This window comes from Candida dubliniensis, chromosome R (genome assembly GCF_000026945.1).
Source record: "Candida dubliniensis CD36 chromosome R, complete sequence".
NCBI classification, from domain to species: Eukaryota; Fungi; Ascomycota; class Pichiomycetes; order Serinales; family Debaryomycetaceae; genus Candida; species Candida dubliniensis.
The window spans coordinates 315,674-342,790 of NC_012867.1; the positions used below are offsets into that span (position 1 = coordinate 315,674).

Genomic DNA, 27,117 nt, shown 5'->3' on the forward strand with positions numbered 1-27,117 from the left:
TATAAAGGAGTTTTGATTACATTCTTGTAGGGTTTTTTTTTGCAATCAACGCATTATATAGTGACATAGTATATTTGATGGTAGTGTGTAATTGTACAAATTTTAATTGCCCAATGAAATCGTTGCAACCAGAACATCTTTGGAGTGAGAATCTATGAGGGAATCCGATTTTGCTTTTCACTCGCTCACTATTTTTTTTAGTTGAATGGGCACGCATTATGTTTTTTTTTTTTCAGCTTAACCACATTGAAAGACCAAAAAGAGAGAAAAAAAAAATTCAACATAATAATCAATAGAAAGCTCCTTCTTTTTTGTATACTTAGTTTAATCACCCTACCCCCCAACTATGTTTCGTTCAGGTGTTTCTACTGCTGCCAATGCAGTTCGTGTAAGGTATGTTTAAGCAAGGACTTTTACCATCAATGACAGAGAATTGACTATAAAGAGAATACATTTATGTCTACAACAAGATCAACAGCCAATCAGATTTCACGGTACTTTTGTCACCCACTATTGAGCCTACTAGATACCCCATACAATAGACAAAGTTGTTTTCTGTCATTTTTTTTTATTTGGATGGAATTGTTGCAAGTTTATGATATACTAACAACTTACTGATTTCCTGATTTATTTAGTGCAAGAAACTATGCCACTTTACGTGAAATTGAAATGCGTCTTAAATCCATTAAAAACATTGAAAAAATCACCAATACCATGAAGATTGTTGCCTCTACTAGATTGAATAAAGCTCAAAAAGCCATGGCTTCATCTCGTGTTTTCAATGAATCCGATAGAGAATTTTTGGCTAATGCTGAACCAAAACCAATTGAAGAAGAAGGAGCTGCTAAATCTGATGACAAGACTTTATTGATTGTTGTTTCTTCAGATAAAGGTTTATGTGGATCTATCCATTCTCAAGTTGCTAAAGCTGCCAGAAAGAGAACTGAACAATTAAATGGTAATGTCGATATTGTTTGTGTTGGTGATAAAGTCAAAGCACAAATCTTGAGAACTTATGCTGACAAAGTTAAATTGGCATTCAATGGTGTTGGTAAAGAAGAACCAAACTTTACTGAAGTTGCATTAATTGCTGATGAAATTTCTAAATTAGGTAACTACGAAAATGTTGAAATTCTTTACAACAAATTTGTTTCTGGTGTTTCATTTGAACCATCTAAATTTTCTATTTATGCTGCTGATGCCATTGCCAACTCTCCAGGTTTGAGCAAGTATGAATTGGAAAATGAAGAAATCACTTCTGATGTTTCCCAATTCTCTTTGGCTAACAATTTGTTGGCTGCTATGGCTGAAGGTTATGCTTCAGAAATTTCTGCTAGAAGAAATGCTATGGATAATGCTTCCAAGAATGCTGGTGATATGATCAACAGTTACTCTATCTTGTATAACAGAACTAGACAAGCTGTCATTACCAACGAATTGGTTGATATCATTACTGGTGCTTCTTCATTGGATTAGACTAGTTTTTTTGAGAAAAGTTAACTTTTATTATCATCTTTTACATATTCTATTTAAATACAAGTCACATCTATAAATAAATCAATAAACAAAAAGAGAAAATTATATATATATATATATATATATATCAGAGAATGGGTGTAGACTGTGCTTCTTTTTTTTTTTTGGAATTAGAAGAATGAATAGAGATCATTCTACTAAATGACAGTGACAACTCAAATCAGAAAAGTTGCTTTATAAACTGTAAGTTTAACTTTTATAAAGTAAATAAATATGTATGACTATTAGTTTTCTAATTTACTATGATATAACCAAAATGTTACATGTACACACTTTTTTTCAACCAGCAATTATTAAATTTGCTGTCATGGTATCAAACCTGCCTCTTATTAATTTAGCTTCAACTTCTAATAATTCATGGTACAATTCTTCACCTTTAGACCCATGCTTGGCCAACATTTCTTTTAATTTAGCTTGACTTAATTTCCAAACAACAGTATCATTGACTGTTGTATAAATGATTTGTCTATATTCTGAAGCATCATCCAAATCACCAAACGCCACTAATGGCAAAATACTACTATGTAATTCTCTTCCCTCACTTTCAAATTTAATAACAGAACGAATTAAACCTGATTCAACAATGAAAAATGCTGGTTCATCATTTTTGGTGTCATAAAATTGATAATTTTCCGGGATTTTTTCTTTGACAAAATAAGGAGTAATATTGGACCAAAATTCAGCGTCTTTATCAGATAATCCTTGGAATGACAACATAATTAATGATAAAGGTTGTTTTTGGAAAAGGGTGTTTTTTTGTGATTCAAATTTACTCTCAGTTTTATGTTCATCATAAACTGTTTTACTAGCAGCTTGGAAAACTTGATTAGTTCTTGGTGTACCAAATTCTCCATATTTACCGAAAAACTTAGCTCCATATGATGAAGGAGATGCAAATGATTGACGGGTGGTTAATGTTGAAGATGCTGGTACTGACCTAGTTTTAACTGGATCACTTTTCTTGAGTTTACTGTAGGTTTTCAAAAAACTATTTTCACACCATTCCAAAGCATAATTCAAACTACTAAATAGTTCTATTGGGGCATTGGCACCATTATCAAATATCCCAGCATCACGTAAACCTTGAATAATATCATCATCTTCACCAACTGAAGAAATTATAAATTGAGTCTTGAAATCATTAGCCAAATTTAAAATTCTTCGGAATCCTTCTGCTGCAGAAAAATCTAAGGAAATAACTCCTTTCATATCTATTATCAAATATTTTATTGGATTAGATTTAAATTTATCATGTTCAAACATATTTCTAATCTCTTTTTCTACTCCACCAATTGAACCAAAAAATAAAGTCCCCTGTAATTTGACAATACAAATTTGTTCTCCAACATTCTTTAAAAATTCTTGTTGTTTTGGATGTCTCATAACGGTGGATCTAGCTACACTACCGGAATATATTCCTTGCACAACTGGGGTTCTACCAGCTTCCACCACAAATGATAAACAAGCTAATAAAATACCCACACCAATACCAGCAACAAAGTCAACAGCTCCCATGGTTACAACAATGATGATAATAGTAATATACTCAATATTTCTTAATCTACCCCATGTATCATAAATTGCTTCTTTTAATAATTCATAACCCAATAAATAGATTAATGCACCAACCACACAAACCGGTATATATCCAATGACCACGGGGCCAACCATCATAACTGCAGCAGTGGCAATGGCTAACATAACACCAGCAACTCTATCATCAGCTCCAGCACGAATAAATAAAACTGAATTGGTATAAACAAGATAGTTTTGGATGGATCCAACAAGACCAGAAATTGCATTTGAATAACCATGAGCCACTAATTCTCGGTCCACATCAACTTCATCCATACCAACCGAAACCGCCAATGCTGGAACATTGATAGGAACGTGCAAAATTCCGAAAAATGTCAATGCTAACATTGTCGGTATTTGACGTACAATACAAACCCAATCAACAAGATTGAATTTATATAAACTGTAAAAATTGTACCATGGTTCATTATCTTCAACCATGGGGAAAACCCAACCAGTTGCTCTAGCACTATTTAAACTCCAACTTGGTACAAGGGAAACAAGTAAATGGAAAATTATGAAAACCGCAATAAAATAAAGTGGAACTAATAATGAGTTATGATATTTATGTTGTAAAATGATTAAAATCAAAGCCAATAATAATGGAATTGTCCATTCCAATAATGTAGTATAATTGTAAAATAAATATTTAAATGTCTCATAATTATAAGACAACCCACCTTCCAATCGTGATGAAACTTCAATACCAGTAGCGATTAAGAAATAACCAACACCACCTATACATCCAACTAAAATATGTCTAGGGAAGAATCCAACTAAAACTCCCAATTTCAATTTACCCAATAAAAAGAAAACCAATCCAGTAACAATAGAAGAAATAGCATATGATGTAATGGTAGTTGCTATAATGGCATCATTGGTGTTATCGGCCATTTGTTTGGCAATGGCTCCTGCCATGGTATGGAAAAAAGGTGTGACTTCAATCATTTCTGATCCAATACCGGCTTTAAATGCCGATCCACCAAGAGAATAAATCAATTGAGAAATTATACAGGACATATAAAACATTGATAATCCAGTGGGAGCCAAAGATGAAAAGATGGATTCACTTATTGGGAACATGATCATCCCATAAGATAATCCATCCAAAATATTCAATAAAGTACCAAGAAAAACCCCTGGTATATATCCAATTGGTTTCACTAAATAGGAATGCAATTTGCTTGGTTGTTTCTCTGGGATGTTATCTTTAGATGATGGTTGGGAATTGACCGATGGAATGCTCCCACTATGACTTCTATTTTGATTGCTTTTAAAACTGTTTATACTAGGTGATCCAATTTCTGATTCTAATACATCTACTTGAGAAAAATAATTACTTCTTGGTGAATTGGACATCAAAAGTGAAGATTCTGATATGGAATGTTGATGTTCTTCTGATTGTTCTTGATGTTGATGCTGGTGTTGCTCTAAATTGTCGTCGTCGTCGTCGTCGTTGTCTTCTTCTTCTTCATTTAGGGGCTCGGTGACAAGTACATTTGCTAAATTGGCAGTTTGTTCATGGACTTCAACACCAGTATTGACCAATGATGAAGATAGTAAGCTTGGTTTATATGACATACTCACGTAACTTCTACCTCCAAAATCAAAAGTTTCAGAATTGTCATTACCACCTGATTTATTTGGTATTCCATATGGTGATGCCATTGTTTGTTTGTTATGTATAATTTATCCAATTGCTGAGTCTTAATAATGGTTTAGGGGGGGAGGGAGGTGTATAATCAAAAACAAAGGAAAACTGTGGAACTTATGTTATATTATGTAAGTAAACAAACAAACAAAAAAAAAAAAAAAACTTTCGAAATCTGACCCTGACAAGAGAGATAACAATAGATTTATATTATGGTTTATCGACAATTTCGAATAAACGTAAGAATTCTTAGATGGTAAAAAAAACGCAAATAACAATGTTTCATTAAAACCAAGAAAGAAGAAAAGAAGAATTAACTATTGGTAAGAAATTTTTCAGAATTTGTTACAAGGTTTTATTTACGAAAAAATATAAAATAAAATAAAATAAAATAAAAAAATGCTACACCAGAAGATAAATCTGATGACGGGAATGGAAAATGGCTAGAAAAATGCCTCTTTCATACCAATTATCAAGGATTTGTTGAGTTCAGTATTCCTAATAGCATGTAACTGCGAGCCTGTATTAAATTTAATTTTGTTTTGTATTAGAACTATTATTTAATCTTCATTGTGTTTCGTTGAAGACTAATTAGTATAAGAAATTTCAAACGGCAATTAAGAGAACTAAATTAATGGGCAAACAAAATGTCCAAAAAAAAAAACACATTGAATTAACTCTGTTGTTTAGTATTATACATTGACTTCGCTATCTTTGATAATTAATTAAATTAAATTAAATTAATTTAAATTAATTTAAATTAGAAGATCTATTGGTTGAGTATGGGTGTGGGTGGGTGTGCGCCCTTTACCAAACAAAATTCTTTATCAATAAATCTAAATTTTTGCGGTTTGTTGCTCTTTGTCTCTCTGTGCAAGATGAGAAGGAAGGATGGTGGGAAAATCTCACAAATTAATCTTGTGAAAAAATGCCACATTAAAATATATTCTATCAGTATTTTTAGTAATACAAAACCACAATCTTATATAATTATTCACTTTCACAACTAGAGAACCCTTGATTTATTTAAACATCAATGGAATAATCATAACCATAGTTCATTGCTAATGAGTCCACAGTATCTGATATCTTGGAGATTCTATCAAGATTTGGTTTTGTACACTAAACTAAGAGTTAGATATCCTATTTGAAAGGGAAAATTCTCAAGCAATTGCATTGTGGTTATAACAAACAACATGTGGAGATGTAAATTATTTATGTAGAGGGTTACTTTCAGTTACTCTCATGAAAACAACTACACTTTGATTTACATCAAAATATTCTCTACGGTGGTGGTAGTGGCGCGACACCAATTTCCTGGAAAACTTTCTCAACCTGAAGAAAAAAAAAAAGTTCTGTTTAACGTTATTCCGGGTAAACTTTCTTGTAGTTAATTTTCTTCTCAATGAGAGTGAAGGAAATATAAGAGATTGGCCAACTGATTGTCCATCGCGGTTAACTCATTGACTCATTACCCTTTTGGGATGAAAATTTTTTTTTGTCGTTTTCAACACTTTATTTAACAGATGATGATTTTTTTTTTCTACCATCCCCCTTTACACTTTCTTTCTTTCTTTCTTTCATTTTCAATTACCACTATTATCAAGTTCATTGACAGTTTATATTAAACAAATAGTATAAGTTATAATTTGTTTTTGTTTTTTCCTTTTTCTTTTTCAAACATGATAACTTTAAAAACTGCTATAACTCAGCAGTTCAAAATTACTAAAAAAAGTATACTGGTTTTCCAAAAACATTCATTTTCGTTATCATCCCTTTTAAGACAGAAGGAACAATTACGTTATGCTGGTGCAGATTTATTGAAAAATTTTACTGACGAACATGCCCACAAGTTGGTTGATGTGTCCAAAGTGCTTGTTATTGGTTCTGGTGGATTATCCATTGGTCAAGCAGGTGAGTTTGATTACTCAGGATCACAAGCCATCAAAGCTTTGAAAGAAGCTAATAAACAATCTATTTTAATCAACCCAAACATTGCTACAAATCAAACATCACATGCCTTGGCAGACGAAATCTACTATTTGCCAGTGACACCAGAATATATCACTTATATCATTGAAAGAGAAAGACCAGATGGTATATTATTGACATTTGGTGGTCAAACTGGGTTAAATGTCGGTGTTAAATTGGATAAAATGGGTGTTTTCGAAAGATACGGTGTCAAAGTGTTGGGTACTCCAATTAAAACTTTGGAAACTTCTGAAGATCGTGATTTATTTGCTCAAGCTTTGAAAGAAATTAATATTCCAATTGCTGAATCTATTGCTGTTGAAAATGTTGATGATGCCTTGAATGCTGCTAAAGAAGTTGGATACCCTATCATTGTTAGATCTGCTTATTCTCTTGGTGGATTAGGTTCTGGTTTTGCTGCAAACGAAGAGGAATTGAGAAACTTGGCTGCTCAATCACTTTCTTTGGCTCCTCAAATCTTGGTGGAAAAATCTTTGAAAGGTTGGAAAGAAGTTGAATACGAAGTTGTCCGTGATCGTGTTGGTAATTGTATAACTGTTTGTAATATGGAAAATTTTGATCCATTGGGTATCCACACTGGTGATTCCATTGTTGTTGCCCCTTCACAAACATTATCTGATGAAGAGTACCATATGTTGAGAAGTGCTGCTATCAAAATTATCAGACATTTAGGTGTTGTTGGTGAATGTAATGTGCAGTACGCTTTACAACCAGATGGATTAGATTTCAGAGTTATTGAAGTTAACGCTCGTTTATCACGTTCTTCTGCTTTGGCTTCTAAAGCCACAGGTTACCCATTGGCTTATACTGCTGCTAAAATTGCTCTTGGTCACACTTTACCAGAACTACCAAATCCAGTTACTAAAACTACTACTGCCAATTTTGAACCATCCTTGGATTATTTGGTTACTAAAATTCCTAGATGGGATTTATCCAAATTTCAACATGTTAAACGTGACATTGGTTCTGCTATGAAATCTGTTGGTGAAGTTATGGCAATCGGTAGAAACTTTGAAGAATCTTTCCAAAAGGCAATTAGACAAATTGATCCATCATACATTGGATTCCAAGGTGATAAATTTGACAACTTGGATGAAGCATTGGCAAATCCAACTGATAGAAGATGGTTAGCCGTTGGACAAGCGTTATTACACGAAAACTATACTGTTGATCAAGTTCACGAATTGACCAAGATTGATAAATGGTTCTTACATAAATTGATGAATATTGTTAACATGTATCGTGAATTAGAAGCAAACGGACATTTGTCAATTATTAATCATGATTTGATGAGTCGTGCTAAGAAATTGGGATTTTCAGATAAACAAATTGGTCTCTGTGTTGGTGCTGACGAATTAGAAGTTAGAAGAGTTAGAAAAGAATTAGGAATTATTCCATTTGTGAAAAAAATTGATACTTTAGCAGCTGAATTTCCAGCCAACACCAATTATTTGTACACCACTTATAATGCCACTAGTTCTGACATTGATTTCAATGATAAAGGTACCATGGTATTGGGATCTGGGGTATACAGAATTGGATCTTCTGTTGAATTTGATTGGTGTGCCGTTTCAACTGCCCGTGCTTTGAGAGAAAATGGACACAAGACTATTATGATTAATTATAACCCAGAAACTGTTTCTACTGATTTTGATGAAGTTGATAGATTATATTTCGAAGAATTATCATTAGAAAGAGTATTGGACATCTATGAATTAGAACATGCTCAAGGTGTGGTTGTATCTGTTGGTGGTCAATTGCCACAAAATATTGCTCTTTCTTTACAAAACCAAGGTTGTAATGTTTTGGGTACTAATCCGGAAGATATCGACAAAGCAGAAGATCGTCACAAGTTTTCTCAAATTTTGGATTCCATTGGTGTTGATCAACCAGCTTGGAAAGAATTAACTTCAGTTAAAGAAGCTGAAAATTTTGCTGATGAAGTTGGGTTCCCAGTATTGGTTCGTCCATCATATGTTTTGTCTGGTGCTGCCATGTCTGTTATTAACAACAAAAGTGAATTAGACGCAAAATTGTCTAATGCCTCCAAAGTTTCTCGTGATTACCCCGTGGTTATTTCTAAATTCATTCAAGGTGCACAAGAAATTGATATTGATGGGGTTGCCAATGAAGGTGAAGTTTTAGTTCATGCCGTTTCTGAACACGTTGAAAATGCTGGTGTTCATTCTGGTGATGCCACTTTAGTTTTACCACCACAAGGATTGTCACCAATATTATTAGATCGTTTGAAGGTAATTGCTGATAAAGTTGCTGCTGCCTGGAAAATCACTGGTCCATTCAATATGCAAATTATCAAGAATGATCAAAATGGTACATTAAACGATGAAACTTGTGAATTGAAAGTTATTGAATGTAATATCCGTGCATCTCGTTCATTCCCATTTGTTTCTAAAGTGTTAGGAATCAACTTCATTGATGTTGCTGTCAAAGCATTAATTAAACAGAATGTTCCACAACCAGTTAACTTGATGAACCAAAAATACGATCGTGTTGCAACCAAAGTCCCACAATTTTCTTTTACTAGATTAGCTGGAGCTGATCCTTTCTTAGGTGTTGAAATGGCTTCCACTGGTGAAATTGCCTGTTTTGGTAAGGATTTATTAGAAGCCTATTGGACTTCTATTCAATCAACCATGAACTTCCATTTACCTAAACCAGGTCAAGGTTTGTTATTTGGTGGTGATTTAACTAATGATAAATTAGGTAAAGTTGCTTCTAATTTGACTGGATTAGGATATAAATTCTACACTGCTAGTGAACCAGTTGCTCAATACTTGAAGAATTTTGTTAAGGAACCAGTTGAAATTATTGAATTCCCCAAAACTGATAAACGTGCATTGAGAGAAATATTTCAAGATAAAGAAATTGGTGCTGTTTTCAATTTGGCTAAAGCAAGAGCTGAAGATTTATTAGACGAAGATTATGTTATGAGAAGAAATGCAATTGATTTTGCCATTCCATTATTTAATGAACCTAATACTTCATTATTGTTTTCTCAATGTTTGAAAGAAAAAATTGGTCACAAGGTTTCATTTGATGAAATACCTCATAAAGTTGAAATCCCTCAAGAAGTTAAAAGATGGAGTGAGTTTATTGGTGGTAAACCAGTGTAAAGTTAGAAGAAGATGGTTATAGTTTTAAAATAGAATTTTTATATAAAGAAAAACAGATTGCCTTTGGTTGATATATATGTATACTAAGATGGTAATAAAAAAATCATTATAGTGCATATGTTTAAATTCGGTGTGAGTGTTAATGCTACTCTATTTAAAGAAATAATTCAATAAAAACTACTTTGGTTGAATTGATCCAATGGCATTTTCATTTCCATGCTATCGATGTTACAACTAAACTTGTAGTTATTCATTTCAACACTTATAAGGTTACTCTCAACTATACGTGGGGGGGGGTACGGAAAAATGTACATATATAGTAGTAGTGTTTTAACAGCCAGTGCAGTATTACCTCCTTGAGTTATGACTTTTCGCATCTAGACTCTCTTATCCGCGCTTTTCTTCCTATTCAAGTATGATCTCGCGCAAAGCATGATTTGCCAGAATACTATGAGGTACGTCTTTGATAAATCAGATAAACCATGCTCTTATCTACTTGGGATATTTTGCTCCCCCACTCCTTTCACCAATTAGAAGAACTATAAATAATGTTAATCTTTCAGTCTTTCTGATCAAATAAAAAAAAATTGTTCTGGGTCTTCCATGATAAACAACATAAAAAAATGACTATTCAAGTTGATGACTATGAAATGGTACCAGGTACTGTACATTTGATTGATATTAATGGAAATTTGGATGTACAAAAAAACGGTGATATTATTTTACAACCACAACCAACCAATAATCCAAATGATCCCTTGACTTGGTCCAAACTGAAAAGACTAATTCAATTTTCTCTTGTTTGGATCTGGGGGTTGTTTGTTGCTGTTGCCATTAATTGGGTCGGCCCAGTTTTTGGTGTTTGGGAAAAAGATTTGAAAACCACTATTGGTGATTTATCTAATGCAGTTGCAGTTGGGTTTTTGTTCTTAGGTGTTGGAGTATTACTTGTGCAACCAACAACTTTAAAGTTGGGCAAACGGTTTATTTATATTGTTGGAAGTATATTCACTATAATTTCCTTGGCAGTCGGATCTCAAGCAACAGAAGTGGGTTCGATATTTGCCTTCAAGGCACTTGTTGGTCTTGGTGCCAGTCCATGCGATAGTGTGGTGGAGCTTAGTGCTACTGACCTCTTCTTTCAACATGAAAGATCTACAGCTATTTCTTCATTGATTCTTGCATTGTACGCAGGTTCATTTCTTGGACCAATTATTGCAGGATACATCACTGATTCAATTGGTTGGAAATGGTGTTTTTATGTACAAATCATTATATATCTGGTCTTCTTGATCATTCAACTTGCTTTCCAAGAGGAGACAACTTTTAGAAGGGCATTGAGTGATGAGACATTGGAGGAGGAAATTTTGCAACAAATCAAATCAACCGAAATTAACAATGAAAAGCAAATTGTTTCTGAACCTGCTACAAAGGAAGTAAAAGATGATGAAGAGCTGGGATCTTCTAGTATTCAGTCATATAAAAGGAAAACTTATTTTCAAAAGGTTAATCTCATACATACCGACCAGAACGATTCCAGAAGCTGGTTGTGTATCTTTTATCGTCCATTTTTTGTTCTTTATTATCCTGCATTCATCTTTGGTGGAATTGTGTACGGAAGTCAAATGATGTGGTTACTGTTGACATCAACCACTCAAACCTTGATTTATGGAGCTGAACCATACAATTTTTCGGCTAATGGGGTTGGTTTGACTAACTTGGGATGTTTAATTGGATCAATTTTGGGCACATTCTATGGGGGGAAGTTTGTTGATTGGCTTTCTATTAGGTTGGCTAAAAAAAATAACGGTATCTTGGAACCCGAATATCGATTATGGGCCATGATTGTTCCAACTATATTAAATGCAGGTGGATTGTTAGCATATTATCTTCCTTGTGCAAACAATGCATCGTGGGCTTTTTCAGTTGTTTTAGGACAAGGAGCATTGGGTTTTGCAATGAGTAGCTCTGGTAGCATTTGCATCACTTATGCCATTGATTCTTATCCCAAAGTCGCCAGTGAAGGAATTGTTTTAATGTTGTTTATTAGAAATATGATGGGAATGGGGTTCTCGTATGCCATTCTGCCTTGGATTAATAGAAATGGACTTGTGGTCGTTACTTGGTTGATGTTTATGTTATCGATTATCATAAATGGAAGTTTCATAGTAATGCTAGTGTTTGGAAAACAGTTCAGGCGCTGGACCGCCGCTCATTATGAAAAGGTTTCTGAGTCCAACTATGGTGAATTTTTCAAACGCTAGAATGTAAATTCTTTTTAGACTTATATAGTGAGATATTTGACGGGATAGTGGATTTATTTTGTATATTCTAAGAAAAAATGAATAATCCAAATACCAAGAAGCAAGTTCATCTACTAATGAGATTAGGCAGTTGCATTTCATATTAATCCAACAGGCAACATAAAAAGTATTTGCAATAATTTATTTAAGTAATATAAAAGCATACTTGGAATATACAATGACTGCACATTAATATTCTTCTACCTGACGCAGTTATCAATATCAGGTAACTCTGTTGTCAATCTTTCGAACGCAATACACTTTCCTCTTGATGTGCTGCGAATTAGAAATGGTAGAATCAAACAAATCTCAATATAAATATTAAACACTATCTATAACAAATCATCATCATCCTTGGCAACAACCGAGTTCTTCACTTTCAACAACAACTGGGTCTTCAATTTGTCAAGCTTACTGAACTGATCGAAATCAAATACTTTGTCTGAAAAACCTTCAACATCCCCTTGATCGATACTCTCAAGTATACCTTCAACTAATTTGTACTCTCTTGATTGTCCCCAGCTTGGATCGTCTTGAAGGAATTGATCCTTCCTTTTGTGAGCTTCAATTACATCATCCATGCACAAGACACACAAGACTACCTTGAAGAAATAATCCTTTAAACTCCATCTTGATAAAGAATTCCCAAGCAGGTTTTTAATGATGTTATCATATAATTCCACAGCTTTTTTATAATTCCCATTCAATGCATACAAGTCTGCACATTTCAAAAATGCTTTGTTGGCAAGAGCTTCAGCATGATCAGTGGTAAAGTAATCTCCGGCCTGTTCATAGCTTTTGCTGGCATTTTCGTAATCATTAACTGATTCGTAAAGCTCAGCTAAATCCATAGTGAAATTTGCGGCTCTTCTAAATTGGCCATTTTGCGTTAAGAAAATATGGATTGCCTTCGACAATGACGAAATTGCGTCTGTTGGCGATACACCTTTAAAACACTTGTAAGCTTCGACTAGATGGTTAGCAGTATCATTATGATTACCTAAACTCTCCTGTATTTCAGCTGCCTTGACAAATTGAGCACCTGCCAAATTGAAATCTTTCTTTAATCGATACAGATTGGCTGCTTGAATGTAAAGATCAGTTGCATCTTCCTTTCTCATGGAGGCAGAGGAGCCAGAAAGAAACAGAAAAAAACCCAGTTGTGGTTTAAGAAGCTTCTCAGCTTCAGCTATCAATGAACGAGGATCTGACATAATTAGAGAAATAAAAAGTGACTAATATAAGTTTGATTATATTTTAAAGAAAAAGCAAGTAAATTAATTGCGTACGTTTTCTCATTATCACGAAGGTGGACATTAAAGTAGGAAAATTGAAATGTCGCGTGTACTGATCGTTTCATGCGACATTTCAATTGACTTTTTATTATCAATTTGTTTTGTTTTGGTTTTGGTTTTCTTTTTGCTATTTCTACCGTTTAATCTTGTATCGCTAGAATCATACCTTAACAACCATTATATCTAATCATGTCCGCCGAGGAAAATAACAAAGTCAGATTTGAAAGATTACGCCTTGTTGCCAGAAAAGCCTTGGAACAACTGATTAAGAAGTCTTTGACTATGGAGCAAGTAAAGACATGCTTTCCAACACTAGTAGCCTCTCCAGATGGGGTCAGATCACTCGAATTGGCTCTTTCACAAATGTCTGGGTTTTGGCATTCAAACTCATTGGATGAATTTGATCTAATATACAAAGAAAAAGATATTGAGTCTAAATTAGATGAGTTAGATGATATAATACAGAATGCTCAACAGGCGAAAGACAGTGGGAAGGAACCAAGCAATATAGATCAGCTTTCACCTTTAGAAATTGTTGATTCCACGATTGTTAGTAACAGTAAAAACGTCTTGGATAGTCTTCAAATGATATATGACCAATTATGTCTCGATAATGCCGAGCTATATACTGAACTTTCGGATCTTACAAAAGAAAGCACCAGAATCAATAATTCCATAAAATCTGGTATTGAACAATTAAACAAGGAGGCCAATAATGTTGAGCTAGAAAAAGCGGGAATTCAAATCGACAAATTAATAGATATTCTTGAAGAAAAATGAATGTAACAGTATGGAGTGGTAATGTAAAATAACAATATGTACAAGTTTTATAAATATTTACAATTCTACTTAGTACCGTACAAAATCTCGTAATTCTTCTTTGCCAATTCATTATACTTGGCCACTCTATCTTTAAGATCCTTAATCTTCTTGTTTTTCTTAGCAACACTGTTGGTCTCCTTGACCAAAACCTTGTCACCCCAGACCTTAAAGTCTTGCATGTATTGTTTGCCCATGTTGAATTCACGAACTATAACATCATCGGTCAATCCTAATTTTGCTATCGTATAATAATACAGTTCAGGGTTTTTTCTTTTCAAATATTTCAAAATAGTTTGTCTATATTGAACCAACTTTCTCACTCCTTGAATATTTATTTTATCTTTTGGCATATTTTTAACTTGTTGCATACCATAATGTATTTTGATGGTGGCTACTGCAGCTTGGACTTCTGGGGAAGCTGTATCACCAGGACTTCTTTGCATTTCTTCACGAGCAAACTTTATTGCCATTTTCTTTTTGTCGGGTACGTTGGTGTTTTTTAAATTAAGAATGGTCATAACGGCTTTTCTTTTGTTTTCTTCTGTTTGGATGACGGATTCTCGTAAAGCTTCGTTCTTGGATGCATTTTCAAGTGACAACTTCTCAGCTGCATACAAAAGTTTTTCAAATTCCACTCTGTCAATTCCATAAGCTAAAGTTAGCTCTTGGTTCTCAACTTTCTTCATGATTCTATCAACAAATCCGCAGTTTGGATCTCCCAAAACTGGATCTACCTTAAGTGGGACATTTTTGACTTCGTGTTGTTTCAAAGTGTTTACATCACGAATGATTTGTTTCTTGATTCTTGATTCTTTTCTTCTCAATCTTTTGGCTCTACGTTTATTGGTACCAGGTTCAATGAACTGTTTGGCCCCAAATTTCACATGGAAACGAGGAATTGTTGCTGATACACTTGACGTGGATTCTCCAGCTTGACTGAGCAATAGACGACTTGTAGATAATAAACGGGTAGTAAACTTGAACATATCTGCCACTGAACTCTCCCAAGTTGTAATGCTCTAATAGTTTAGTATTGATACGCTTTTGCCAGAGGAAACAAAAAAAATCCTTAAGAAAAAAAAAAATTTTCGTTTTCTTCAAACTCACCATTCAAGACTTGATTATTTTGCACGACCACATTCATCTCGTGCAACTGTTTACTGGTTGTAATCACTTTAGTCGTCAAACTTGTTAATAGATACCCAGTCAGCTATGGAAACTGTTGGAGGTTTAGTGAAACTAAGAGGTCTAGCGAAAAAGTATTGTGAAGACGATACTCAAGTCAATTTCAATGAACTATACAGGCATGTTTTTACTGATGAGCCAAGTGTGCAATATCTTGATGTTTTACTCAGTTGGAAAGTGCTAGACAAAATAATACTTCTTATAGTGGAAGGCAGGCACTTAGATACTTTGAAATTTTATAAATTTTCATTAAGATTATTTGTACATGAATATTTCAGAAGAAATGGCGATAAACAGAGAGTAAAGGATGTGTTTTTTTTGCAATTGGATAATAATCTTAGGTGGAAATTTGTTGATAAATTGGCAAACTTTGTAATTGATAAATCTATAAAAGACTACGAGGTTAGGATAGACATTTTGAGATTTTTAACGATTTTACAACTAAATGAGGAGTTTGGAAGATATATTTTCGTGAATTTCATCCATGATACTGACATCCAGTTGAATTATTCATTGGAGAATATCGGCGATGCCTTGTCCAAAGACGTTACTAATATTAAAGATAAGAGAAAGAATCAGCATTGGTTGTTACAACTAATCAATAGTTTTGGAAGCAAGAACGATGTATCCCCTACAAATTGGCAATGTGCTATTATCAAGTTTTTATTTGCTTGGTGTTCAAGTCACAAATACGGGGAATATATTCAATTGTTTCTAAAAGCAGTAGGTGTGCCATCATACTTTGCAATATATGCTAGTCAAGGGACAATTGAGTTGGTAAACCTTTTGAAACATGTTTTGGAAATCGACTATTGCGATGTCACTTTCTCCCAATTTAGACAGACTTTACGCCTCATGTTTAAGGATCGTGCTCGACTTATATACAAGGTTATATCGTTCATTTCGCTTTATGATTGCCCTTTTGAGGACTTTTCAGTATTGCTTAATGAGTATTTAACTGTTTCAGAAGCAAAGAAATTGCTTGATCGATTTATCCCTACCGAAAAGCAAGTGAGTCTTGGCTGTTTAAAGCAATTAACAGACGATGATGATAAAAAACGATTTTACATAGATATACTATTGACACAAGTATATCAGTCAAATGAATACAAACCTCATTTTTGGAAATCCATCACAGAAAACAGCTTTGAAGATATTCCTGGGGATATGAAGTTTGTAACTCATTACCCAACTATTTCAAGAGTAGCGGAAACAATAACCCTCGAGAATAAATACGATGCACTCCGTGAAATAGACAATCATTTAAAGGCTGTAATGGGGAGGGTAAATCCAAAGAATGCTCTTTCGTATACTGGCTCAAGTAAATATTTTGCAAAAATTGAAAGTCTTGTCACATTACTGCCACATGAATATGAAATCACCCTTGATGAACGTTTTGGGGGAGATGATTTTAGATTTGCTGTTGGTGTTACTATTTGTAAACCAGTGAAAGGGAATAGTCTTAGGAACTTAGGTATTGATTTAGTAAGGGTTGGCAGAATCTCGAAGCAGAATAAAACTTATATATTCAAGTGTGAAAATCTTGAGGGAGCAAACGTTACTCATGTGATATTTTTGCCAAACACACCAACTTTGAAGGCTTTAGAAGTGTTGTCTTATAATAACGAAATGAGTCACGCTCAAAATATGACGAATACTCTGTTGGTTGCCAAATCTCTTTTTGACAATAGTACGGGGGATAGAACTGAAGATACTAACAATCTGTTATCGATATCTCAAACTTTTTTTGCTAAGAAATATGATGACGTTTCACTGGTGCTTCCTGATATTACGGATTTTCATACTATAGTTCTCACGCCATCAGAGTCTTTTCTTCAGCAATACAAAAATGTTTTATTGATTAGGTATGGAGATGAGCAATCGGTCAATGCTGTTTTAAGATATGCAAGTGAATATTTTGAAAAGATGCAAGAAGTGCTTGGGAATGGAGATGTTTTACAATTGAAACAAATTTCGCTGCCTTTGCAACTTGATCAGATTTTAGACAATTGTCTTGGCAAGTGGAATAACAGTGTTAAGGGTATTCTGGCTGATAATAATGAGTTGCCCAATGAGTATTTAAAGATTGTGAAAAATCCTATATCTAATTCAAATGAGGCAGTGAGGGAGACAAAAGTTTTAAAGCAAACTATGAGAGTTATTCGGAAAGTGTGGTTTACACTTGGGAAAGACCTCAATATGACAATGTGGAATTATATTTGTAACACCTTTTCTGTTGTAATGACAGTGGATGATTGGTTAAATGTCTTTGATAAAATACAGGTTGATACATCTTTTGTATATGTAAACTGTAATGTTCTGGTACTTTTGATGTCTTATTTCAAAGTTGATTGGCAGAAACAACGGCTGGGTAGCATTAAAGTTATTGGTGGCGAGTTGGAAGATTTTTTTTCATTCAAAATTCCAAATGAAATTATTCCCAAAAGCCCATCTAGTCTGAATATTTCCACATTCAATCCCGGATTGGGTAGTGCAAAACAACTTGTATCTGTTCAAAACCAACTTGAAGAAGCTGAACTATGTGTGCTATTATTTCGCTATATGCGAGCTTTAGATTACCCGCGTGAGTCAATTGGTATCTGGGTATCCTGTAAGAGGCAGTTGGATCTAATCAATGAAATTGCGAAAAATTCAAATTTAGATAAAAATGTTGGAATGCCATTTGTGCTTTTCAATAAATCGGGAGCTTATGATTATGATCATGTCAGTTACTCTATTGTATCTTTATTCACTGATTCAGGGTATAAAGAGCTTGATTGTCCTGGTAGTTTGGGGAACTACTACTTTAGTAGTAATATTGAAATAGACAAGGATTTGCTTGGCTTATCTGATTCAACAACAGATTACAGGTTAAATATTGTTCAAGGAGAAAAGTTTGGTTTAAAGGAGAGGACTAAAGAAAGCATAGTTACTGTGCAAAGTAAAGTCCAATTTCAAAAAATAATAGATCATTTATAAATACACTCAAATAATTATGTTTCTTTCTAGTTTGGTATAGCTGTTGGTGTACATATTTGAAATAAACATTTTGGTAGCATTCGCATTATTCCTGTGTATGGCGGGTGGTCATTTTTTTGCTTTGGAACTCTCTCGAAACCAATTTAAAAAAAAAAATTTTCGGATGAAGAGTTAAAAACGAAAAACTCAGGAACAATAATAAGGTTATTGTAATTTAACTCATTTAAATTCTACTTCCCCAAAAGAAACCATGCATAGAGCTTTATATACTTCATTGGCAAGAACAGTCAATGCACGTTGTGTGTCCCGTTCAGTAAGATTTGTTGCACCTCAAGTTTCTGTTTGTAATCCTCAAAGATTGGCCTTGCGTTTCAACTCAACTAATGCTTCCAAAGAAGCCGCCAAGGAGGAAGCCCCCAAAGAAGAAATTAAATCTGAAGAGCAATCCTCTGCAGGTGAATCCGAAGCTCAAGAAGTTGATCCTTTTGCAGAATTAAAAGAAAAATTGGAAAAGAAAGACAAGGAGTTGGCCTCAATGAAAAATCATTATGCTAGAGCCGTTGCTGATTTCCGTCATTTACAAGAAACAACCAAAACTGAAGTTCAGAAAGCTAAAGATTTTGCGTTGCAAAAGTTTGCTAAGGACTTGTTGGATTCCCTCGATAACTTCAACTTGGCACTTGGTCACGTCAAAGAAGATACTTTGAAATTGAATGATGAAGTTAGAAGCTTGTACGAAGGTGTTGACATGACCAAGACTGTTTTTGAAAAAACTTTGAACAAATATGGTATAGAGAAGATTGATCCTATTGACCAAGTGTTTGATCCAAATTTGCATGAAGCTACTTTCCAAATGGCTAGTCCAGGCAAGGAACCAGGTACAGTTTTCCATGTTCAACAAGTTGGTTACACTTTGAATGAAAGAGTATTGAGACCAGCTAAAGTTGGTGTTGTCAAATCTGAAGACGACAATTGATTTGGTGTGTTCTTGGTTTATGTTTCTGAATTGTAATTATTTTTTTTTAGTTAGAATGAACATCTTGTACATATAAATAGTTTCCTTTTAATGAATGAATTCACTTGGTTTAGTAATGCTTGCTATGCATCACCATCAGCTTAAAAAGAAAGCGGAGGAACGGCAATTTGTTTAAAGTCTGATCATTTGAACTTAGTGTTAATATTCATAGACAAGATTGGATGTAAAAAAAAAAAATGGTGGAGAATGGTATAATTCGCGGCAGATAGATTGATAAGAATGACTCACATTAGTCCCAATGCCTTATTGTAATATTAATTGTAGGGCCGCGATCAGATGGTACAAAAAATTTTTCAGCGACTTTGACCTGGTTGGTGCGAAAAACGGGGATAGATACAAACCAAACCATAAATGGATAAGGAATAAACATACTGAAAAAAAAAAAAAAAAAAAATATCAGCTAAAAACTTCGACAATTTTTCAATTCATTTCTTTTTTTGTTGGTTTCTTCAATTGTCATTATTATTAAAAGAAAAAAAAATGTTAGCTGCTAGATCTTCAATTCGTCGTTGTTTCTCAACCACCTCTACCACTTTGAAATCCTTGAAAATTGGTTTAATTCCAGGGGACGGGATTGGTCGTGAAGTTATACCTGCTGGTAAGGCTGTTTTGGAAAACTTGCCAGCCAAACACGATTTGCAATTTGAATTCGTCAACTTGGATGCCGGTTTTGAATTGTTCAAGAAAACAGGTACTGCATTGCCTGATGAAACTGTTGATATCTTGAAAAAAGAATGTGACGGTGCATTATTTGGGGCAGTTTCATCACCAACCACTAAAGTTGCTGGATACTCTTCCCCAATTGTTGCATTAAGAAAGAAATTAGGTTTGTATGCCAACGTCAGACCAGTCAAGTCTGTTGAAGGAATTGGCAGACCAGTTGATATGGTCATTGTGCGTGAAAACACAGAAGATTTGTACATCAAGGAAGAAAGAGTTTACAAAAAGGAAGATGGTACCAAAGTTGCCGAAGCTATTAAGAGAATCACTGAAACTGCTTCCACAAAAATTGCCAAGATGGCTTTTGAAATCGCCTTACAAAGAGAAGCTGTTAGAAAAGGTACATCTGGTAAGCAACTCCATGAAAAACCATCTGTGACTGTTACCCATAAGTCAAATGTATTGTCACAATCCGATGGGTTATTCCGTGAAACTTGTCGTGCAGTGTATGACGCCAATGCTAACGAATATGGTGGGATTGAATACAAAGAACAAATTGTCGATTCCATGGTTTACCGTATGTTCAGAGAACCAGAGATCTTTGATGTTGTTGTTGCTCCAAACTTGTACGGTGATATTTTGAGTGATGGTGCTGCTGCTTTAGTTGGTTCTTTGGGTGTCGTTCCATCAGCCAATGTTGGAGACAGCTTTGCTATTGGTGAGCCTTGCCATGGTTCTGCTCCTGATATTGAAGGTAAGGGTATTTCTAATCCAGTTGCCACAATCAGATCTACCGCATTAATGTTGGAATTCATGGGTTATCCAGAAGCTGCTGCTACCATCTACCAAGCTGTTGATGCCAACTTAGCAGAAGATAAGATCAAGACCCCAGATTTGGGTGGTAACTCTACTACTCAAGAAGTTATTGATGATATAATTAGAAGATTCTAAATAACTTAGTGGTGTAATAAACAAAACAACACATACATATATATATATATATATTAATATGGTTTAAATCTAACGTCTTTCTTATGTTTCTTTTTATCTTTCTTTTTATCTTTTCTATCTTTCTTGGATTTTTTCTCCAGTTGGACGTCACCTTCGGTCATGGTGATATCAGTTTCTTTTTCTTCCGATCCCAATAGAAATGACTTTAATTGGAAGGGTAGTTCCCATAACTTGATTCTTCCGTCCTCTCCACAACTTAATGCCATTTTCGAGTTCGGTATCACAATGAAATCGCGAACAACTTCCTCTCCATGTGCCTTTGGAAAAAATATCAACTTTGAAATGTCAAAGCTTTCACGTTCAGGATTAAATGGTAATAAGGATAACGAGCTTTCAGAATGGGATCCATAGGCAGCAAAACCTGCAGGAGATATATCTATCACGTACTCATTCAGTGGCCATTCTTTTCTAAGATCACCAAAATCCTTGAATTTCGGTTCAACTAATTCCTCATAATTGGTGTCATTCAAATCATGCACCATGAAAGTCTCCATATGCGACAAGATCGAAATTCTAGATTCTGTTATAAAATGACATGAGTGTACAGAGGCAAAGTTTATGACTTGATGCAATGCTTCATCTTCCTCGGTCTCATTCAAGTTGTAAATATTAACGTACCCATCGGTTGAGCCTGACATCAAATAATTTGTCAATGTAGGGTGGAATTCCAATGCAGTGATATCATCGTGGTGGGAATCAACAAAAGACCGAACTACGTTATCTGTGTTTCTAATATCCCATATATGCAACTCAGCGTCAACACCTACTAACTCTGTTCCTGCTGCCAATAAATTATTCTTATATGCTAGTGACAAGAAATTGGATTTTTTTGTATTAGTCAAGGTGGAAATAGCTGATTTGCTTCTTAAGTTCCATATTTTAATACCATCAGTTGAACATGATGCAATTGAGTCGTTATCAATCTTCACAATATCATTAATACTTGATTCATGTGCTTTTTCGATCTTGATAGTTGGGGTGGAGGACAAGTTTGAAATTGAATATCCAATCAAAGAGCCATTACTAGTTGATGCAATAAATTCATTCTCTGATAATTGAATAACCTTTAGTATCCAATCATCATTTGTGAAAGGTAACCATGTATGTAAATTTTTAGCTTCCATTGGGGGTGTAGTTGAGAAGTTTGAAATCGAGATGAGTGTCTAAAAAAAAAAAAAATAGGGATAATGGAGGTTGCTTGGTTTCCTGAAGAAAGATTCTTCAGGTACAACTTGGTAGCACGATGTATTAGCAGTAAAAGTTTAAACATCTTTTCAATAAATAATTTTAATATATGAATAACATGAACTTACAATGGAGCTAAATCTTCATGTTTTATTGTATAAATAATGCTTTTGGTGTGTTAGGAAACAGTTTATGGTTTGCTCTTTCATGAAAATCTTGTTCATACGTGACAGTTCGCCTTAACGACTAGATACATTTTACCAAGCCTTTTAAAGCATTTTTAACAGTTTACAACTATTAAACTGTTTCGTAAATCTGAAATAACATTTAGACTGGCTATGGCTTTGGCCGGATGGAGTAGCATCATATTTGGCTGTAAGTAGGAAATTGATCAATACACGACAGGTATTCCTAAGCTAAGAAAAAAAGTTGTCTGGCAAAAATTCAGTAGAGAAAAGTAAACATATCAAGAACTACTATCTAGTTACAAGATTTTCAACCAACTCCCCTAATTATATTATGAGTAGTTTAGTTAAAAAAGGAGGAACTCTGTTTACTCCAAAGCTAAAGAAAGTAGTTAGAAAGAAACCAGTAGTGGCAGCAAAACCACCAATAACTCCGCCAGCAACACAGGTAAAAGACGGAGATGAAGATACTAGTACCGTCATTTCTAATACAGAAAATTCCAATGGCGTATTAACATCAGCCACAGCGCAGACAACTACGGATACGGAAACTAACATTCCTACACCAGCAAGCACGCAGTTACCAGAGTCGCCCAAAAGCAAACCAGCATTTAGAATAGGCCCAACCAAGACATCATCCAATGAGAAAAGTCAAAAGGATTATGATATTGACCCCAAAGATGCTTCGAAACAATATGCAGGTGAGGTTGAAAATGAAAATGCTATTGCAAGCTCTTCAGAAGACGATGACGATGAAGACATTTTTAAACCTCCCGTGGACCCATCAAAAAGTCGTAGACAGTCGATAACTCAACGCAGATTGTCTAACATAACTGCGTCTGGTTTACGAAGCAGATCAGCTTCCATCTCACTTCATAATGCTGATGCAAGCCATGTACCTGCTAAAATTGGGATACCTGTTTCCAAACCAACAAAAAGAAGAAGATCACTGGTACAAGCTCGTAACTCGAAAAGAGTTTCTACTACACAACCACCAAAGCCAAAGGCAGTAGTTGTTCCAACTATGTCAACTGAAACAACAACTTCTTCTATGGATAGATCTGAATCATCTGCTCGAGAAGAAAAGAAACCACCTAAAAAATCAGATATAAAAGGTATTAGTGATGACTTTATTGTTGGTATTGATCCAAAAACTCAAAAATTGACAAAGTTTAGACGAAAAGGTGCAGTCAAGGTGAAAAAAGAGGCTGATTCTGTTAAGAATGAAGCTGAGCCTGTTAAAGCAGAAGGTGATGAAGTCAAGCTCGAGGTATTATCTGACACAGATTCAATTCCTGAAGAACCAGACAATCTAATAACTACTGTGACGCATATTAGTCAGATTCCAAATGGTATCAATGATGAAGATGCTGATCTTTTTGGTGAAGTGGACGTCAACCTAGAAGAAGTTACTATGGCCGAATTGTGTAAACCGACTCTTCGCATAGGGAAAGTAAGCACAAATTTTGAATTAGTGAGAGAGGCTGAGAAACAGTTGAAGCAGAAAAAGGCTCAAAGGCGAAGAGACAGGGAATTGGCTAGAATTGAACGTATATCACTTGAAGATGCCATACAAAAGAATGAAGAGCAGAGACGAGGAACTGGTGATGCGGTGAGTAAGGAGGATGACGAGCCAAAGCCAGATTCCCTCTTTGATGAAGAGCCACAACAAGCAACTACATCTTTACAGTTGACATTTACTGATGGAAAAATTGGATTCAATGAGGAATCTGCAATTGTTGCGAAACCCAGAGCAGATATAACGAGTCGATCCGTTGAGAAGTCGAATCCATTTGCCAATCCAATAACCTCAACCACATACAGTCGAAGAATATTTACAGATAAGTGGACTTCAGAGGAACTAAATCAGTTTTATCAAGCCCTAAGCATGTTTGGTACAGACTTTTCTTTAATTTCTCAGTTATTTCCTCATAGGACAAGAAAACAGATAAAACTGAAGTTCAATTTGGAAGAAAGAAAATTTCCAGAAGTGGTTGAGCTAGCGTTGAGAAGAAAGTTGCCAGTTGATTTCGAAGAATATTGTGCAAACACAAAGAATGATATCAAGTCTTTGGAATATTATAATGAAGAGTTGCGCAAGGTCAGAATAGAACATGAACAAAGCATGAATGCCATTGCATTGGAAAGAGAGAAGGCATTGAAAGAAGACGCAGAAGCAAGTAGGAGAAGAGAAATAGAAATCAGAACTGGTTCTAAACCAATGAGCCGAGCCGAGAAGTTGAAGGAATTGCGTAAAAATGAAACCGTTGTCGGTTCTATTGATGATGTGCGAAAGAAGAGAGAGACTAATGTGTAGAAGGTTAATATATTATTGGTATCTAAGCTTATGTATTTCTAATGAATTTGTAGCTAATCACCAGCGCTGCCAGTTCTTTGCATTTTCGGGTTGTTATTTTGTTGGACTAGAGTCAAAGTCTTGTTTGGTCGTGTGGTTATCCAATTACATTATATCACGTTTTCTATCATTATGGCTGAAAAAAAAAAAAAAATAAAGTTACCCAAATCCGACTCTATTGTCTGAATCAACGAACAGTAAAACTATCGTTGGTGTCACTTTCTTTTATTCTGATTTTTTTACACCATTCACTAGAAAGAGTTGTCAACAATGATATATATTTAAGTTGTCCTTATGTCCTCGTCGAAAAATTATAAATTGGAAATTTCCCCTAGCATCAACCAAACTAGTTCAACAGAATCGCAGAATTTATTGAAATTTACTGTACAAAGCAATACCCCCAATAAGATTATTCAATATAGATTACCAATCATAGTACTATTGGGCAGTTTCGCTGTGGCATATATTATACAGAATATAGAGCAATTAAAGAGTTATGATATAGATGTATCACATCATGGTATTCTTTTGATACTGGTTGTTGGAATAGCGCTTCTATTATGTCTTCAGACCCCCAAAGACACCATTATTGTTATGAGAGGTATAGGTATCCAATTACAAAGTAAGAAAATATGGCGGTTCCAATCATCTGATTCGTTTATACCGATAAATAATATGATTGATTTGGTTATTCATGAAGGATTCCACGACTATGGACAGGTTATATTTTATTTGTGTGTTTTGACGAAAGCAGCTAATGATAAGAATCCAATTACAATTGTTTTCCCAGAATTCTTACCCCGTAAAGATATACTTTTGACAGTTTGGAGACTAAGTAGAGAATTGCTATTTGGAAGCACAAATCGATATTGGAGAAGAGTACCTGGTCAAGGTTTAAAACAAGTTGTTTAGAGCAAACTAAAAATGTAGAAGAAAATTAAAATTAGAATCAAAAAAATTTTCAATGTGTATAAAATCTATGTATAAACCTGATAACTAGAATAAAAAACCCAATAGAAATAAGCCAGTAATGTTTAGAAATATATCATTAACTGAAACTTTCCATAACAAACCAGAAATAAAAAAAATTAAAAATTAACAAAAAAAAAACAAATTTAAACACCTAAAACTTTAGTTACCCAATTGTCTAAATAAATAGCCTTTGTTGTTCTTTTCAACAAAATTTGCAACACCTAACGTAGCTAAACCGTAGAAAGCGACACTAGCAATAGCCTTCTGAACATGTCTGTTGTTATAAGAACTGTGGGATAATCGGCGAACTGAGTTAACTAGAACAGCTGAGGATACAGTCTTTGGAAGAGTGTTGAATAACATTGCTGAAATGTACTTGAAGTCAGAATATATGTAAAAGCTTAAATAAATGATTAATTAATTGATTGATTGATTGATGATGATAAGATGAGCTCGACAAGGTTCTCTTCCTCAAGGATTGTCGAAACTATTTATATGTGATTCATTGAATATGCAAATACGCCTCGGACATGTACTTGCGTAGATATCACTTCGGATAATCTTACCCTTGAAAAAAAAAAAAATTAACAATAAAAAAAAGAAAGAAAACTTAAGTTTCTTGAGTCACCAGATGTAAAGTTTTTCCGAGATTTTCAAAACTGTCCAATAAAATACTATGAACTTTGCAGGCGTTTATGCAAAAGCTCCGAGAAGCTCCTGATGCCTTCCTTATTCTTCCTTGATGTGGGTCGATTATACGCCTCTGACTTTGAATCATCCTTTCAAAAAAGCTCATCTTTGTTTTGCCCCGGACCATAAACATGTAATATATTTCTGTAAAACCCCGGGATCTCTGCTCGCTATTTATTTCTAGAGAAATAAAAAAAATTGATGATCATTCTCAAGCCATGCTTTAGGGAGAATCTTTCAGTTGGTTTTTAATGAGTCCTGAGCCTATCTCATACCAGAAGTTGTGGGATATAAGTTAGTTTCTAGTCATCGCGAACGAATATCCGAAGGAAACAATAACACCAACTTGTCGTCAATATAGATCACTTCCAGCCCTGCCGGATAAAAAGTAGAAATGACAGAGTACTTGTTGTTATTCTCTTTGTTCTTTTTTTTTGTGTTATCAAGGCATTCTTTGTATTTTTACAATTCTTACTAGCATTTAAAGTTCCGTCGTGAGATGTCGCGTAAACAAGTTCCATGTTGCGCCGATAATTCCAGATTCTGGTTA

General features: G+C 34.5%; 13 protein-coding genes across 13 annotated transcripts; 9 read left to right on the plus strand and 4 right to left on the minus strand. All coding sequences in view use genetic code 12, as the record gives it.

Moving 5' to 3' along the window:
* Positions 1 to 346: 346 nt before the first annotated feature.
* Positions 347 to 1,476, plus strand: CD36_26320 (ATP synthase gamma chain, mitochondrial precursor; the record flags this gene model as incomplete). Its single annotated transcript, XM_002421681.1, has 2 exons — positions 347 to 393; positions 636 to 1,476. 2 exons carry the CDS (start codon positions 347 to 349, stop codon positions 1,474 to 1,476), a joined length of 888 nt encoding a protein of 295 aa, XP_002421726.1.
* Positions 1,477 to 1,815: 339 nt separating this feature from the next.
* Positions 1,816 to 4,779, minus strand: CD36_26330 (sulfate transporter/permease protein, putative; the record flags this gene model as incomplete). The annotated part of the gene is made up of 1 exon (XM_002421682.1): positions 1,816 to 4,779. One exon carries the CDS (start codon positions 4,777 to 4,779, stop codon positions 1,816 to 1,818), a length of 2,964 nt encoding a protein of 987 aa, XP_002421727.1.
* Positions 4,780 to 6,444: 1,665 nt separating this feature from the next.
* On the plus strand, positions 6,445 to 9,888 carry CD36_26340 (arginine-specific carbamoyl-phosphate synthetase ammonia chain, putative; the record flags this gene model as incomplete). The annotated part of the gene is made up of 1 exon (XM_002421683.1): positions 6,445 to 9,888. One exon carries the CDS (start codon positions 6,445 to 6,447, stop codon positions 9,886 to 9,888), a length of 3,444 nt encoding a protein of 1,147 aa, XP_002421728.1.
* A 623-nt stretch (positions 9,889 to 10,511) lies between these two features.
* On the plus strand, positions 10,512 to 12,152 carry CD36_26350 (ion transporter protein, putative; the record flags this gene model as incomplete). The annotated part of the gene is made up of 1 exon (XM_002421684.1): positions 10,512 to 12,152. The coding sequence occupies one exon, from the start codon at positions 10,512 to 10,514 to the stop codon at positions 12,150 to 12,152; it is 1,641 nt and encodes a 546-aa protein (XP_002421729.1).
* A 371-nt stretch (positions 12,153 to 12,523) lies between these two features.
* CD36_26360 (N-ethylmaleimide sensitive factor attachment protein, alpha, putative) lies at positions 12,524 to 13,405 on the minus strand (the record flags this gene model as incomplete). The annotated part of the gene is made up of 1 exon (XM_002421685.1): positions 12,524 to 13,405. One exon carries the CDS (start codon positions 13,403 to 13,405, stop codon positions 12,524 to 12,526), a length of 882 nt encoding a protein of 293 aa, XP_002421730.1.
* Positions 13,406 to 13,675: 270 nt separating this feature from the next.
* CD36_26370 (kinetochore-associated protein, putative) lies at positions 13,676 to 14,266 on the plus strand (the record flags this gene model as incomplete). The annotated part of the gene is made up of 1 exon (XM_002421686.1): positions 13,676 to 14,266. The coding sequence occupies one exon, from the start codon at positions 13,676 to 13,678 to the stop codon at positions 14,264 to 14,266; it is 591 nt and encodes a 196-aa protein (XP_002421731.1).
* Positions 14,267 to 14,331: 65 nt separating this feature from the next.
* On the minus strand, positions 14,332 to 15,294 carry CD36_26380 (mitochondrial 37S ribosomal protein MRPS28; the record flags this gene model as incomplete). Its single annotated transcript, XM_002421687.1, has 1 exon — positions 14,332 to 15,294. One exon carries the CDS (start codon positions 15,292 to 15,294, stop codon positions 14,332 to 14,334), a length of 963 nt encoding a protein of 320 aa, XP_002421732.1.
* A 226-nt stretch (positions 15,295 to 15,520) lies between these two features.
* Positions 15,521 to 18,472, plus strand: CD36_26390 (conserved hypothetical protein; the record flags this gene model as incomplete). The annotated part of the gene is made up of 1 exon (XM_002421688.1): positions 15,521 to 18,472. One exon carries the CDS (start codon positions 15,521 to 15,523, stop codon positions 18,470 to 18,472), a length of 2,952 nt encoding a protein of 983 aa, XP_002421733.1.
* A 250-nt stretch (positions 18,473 to 18,722) lies between these two features.
* CD36_26400 (GrpE protein homolog, mitochondrial precursor, putative) lies at positions 18,723 to 19,448 on the plus strand (the record flags this gene model as incomplete). Its single annotated transcript, XM_002421689.1, has 1 exon — positions 18,723 to 19,448. The coding sequence occupies one exon, from the start codon at positions 18,723 to 18,725 to the stop codon at positions 19,446 to 19,448; it is 726 nt and encodes a 241-aa protein (XP_002421734.1).
* A 540-nt stretch (positions 19,449 to 19,988) lies between these two features.
* CD36_26410 (homoisocitrate dehydrogenase, mitochondrial precursor, putative) lies at positions 19,989 to 21,119 on the plus strand (the record flags this gene model as incomplete). The annotated part of the gene is made up of 1 exon (XM_002421690.1): positions 19,989 to 21,119. One exon carries the CDS (start codon positions 19,989 to 19,991, stop codon positions 21,117 to 21,119), a length of 1,131 nt encoding a protein of 376 aa, XP_002421735.1.
* Positions 21,120 to 21,172: 53 nt separating this feature from the next.
* CD36_26420 (WD repeat protein, putative) lies at positions 21,173 to 22,303 on the minus strand (the record flags this gene model as incomplete). The annotated part of the gene is made up of 1 exon (XM_002421691.1): positions 21,173 to 22,303. One exon carries the CDS (start codon positions 22,301 to 22,303, stop codon positions 21,173 to 21,175), a length of 1,131 nt encoding a protein of 376 aa, XP_002421736.1.
* A 580-nt stretch (positions 22,304 to 22,883) lies between these two features.
* CD36_26430 (transcription factor TFIIIB subunit, putative) lies at positions 22,884 to 24,866 on the plus strand (the record flags this gene model as incomplete). Its single annotated transcript, XM_002421692.1, has 1 exon — positions 22,884 to 24,866. One exon carries the CDS (start codon positions 22,884 to 22,886, stop codon positions 24,864 to 24,866), a length of 1,983 nt encoding a protein of 660 aa, XP_002421737.1.
* Positions 24,867 to 25,199: 333 nt separating this feature from the next.
* Positions 25,200 to 25,817, plus strand: CD36_26440 (phosphatidylinositol N-acetylglucosaminyltransferase subunit, putative; the record flags this gene model as incomplete). The annotated part of the gene is made up of 1 exon (XM_002421693.1): positions 25,200 to 25,817. One exon carries the CDS (start codon positions 25,200 to 25,202, stop codon positions 25,815 to 25,817), a length of 618 nt encoding a protein of 205 aa, XP_002421738.1.
* Between the last annotated feature and the right edge of the window lie 1,300 nt (positions 25,818 to 27,117).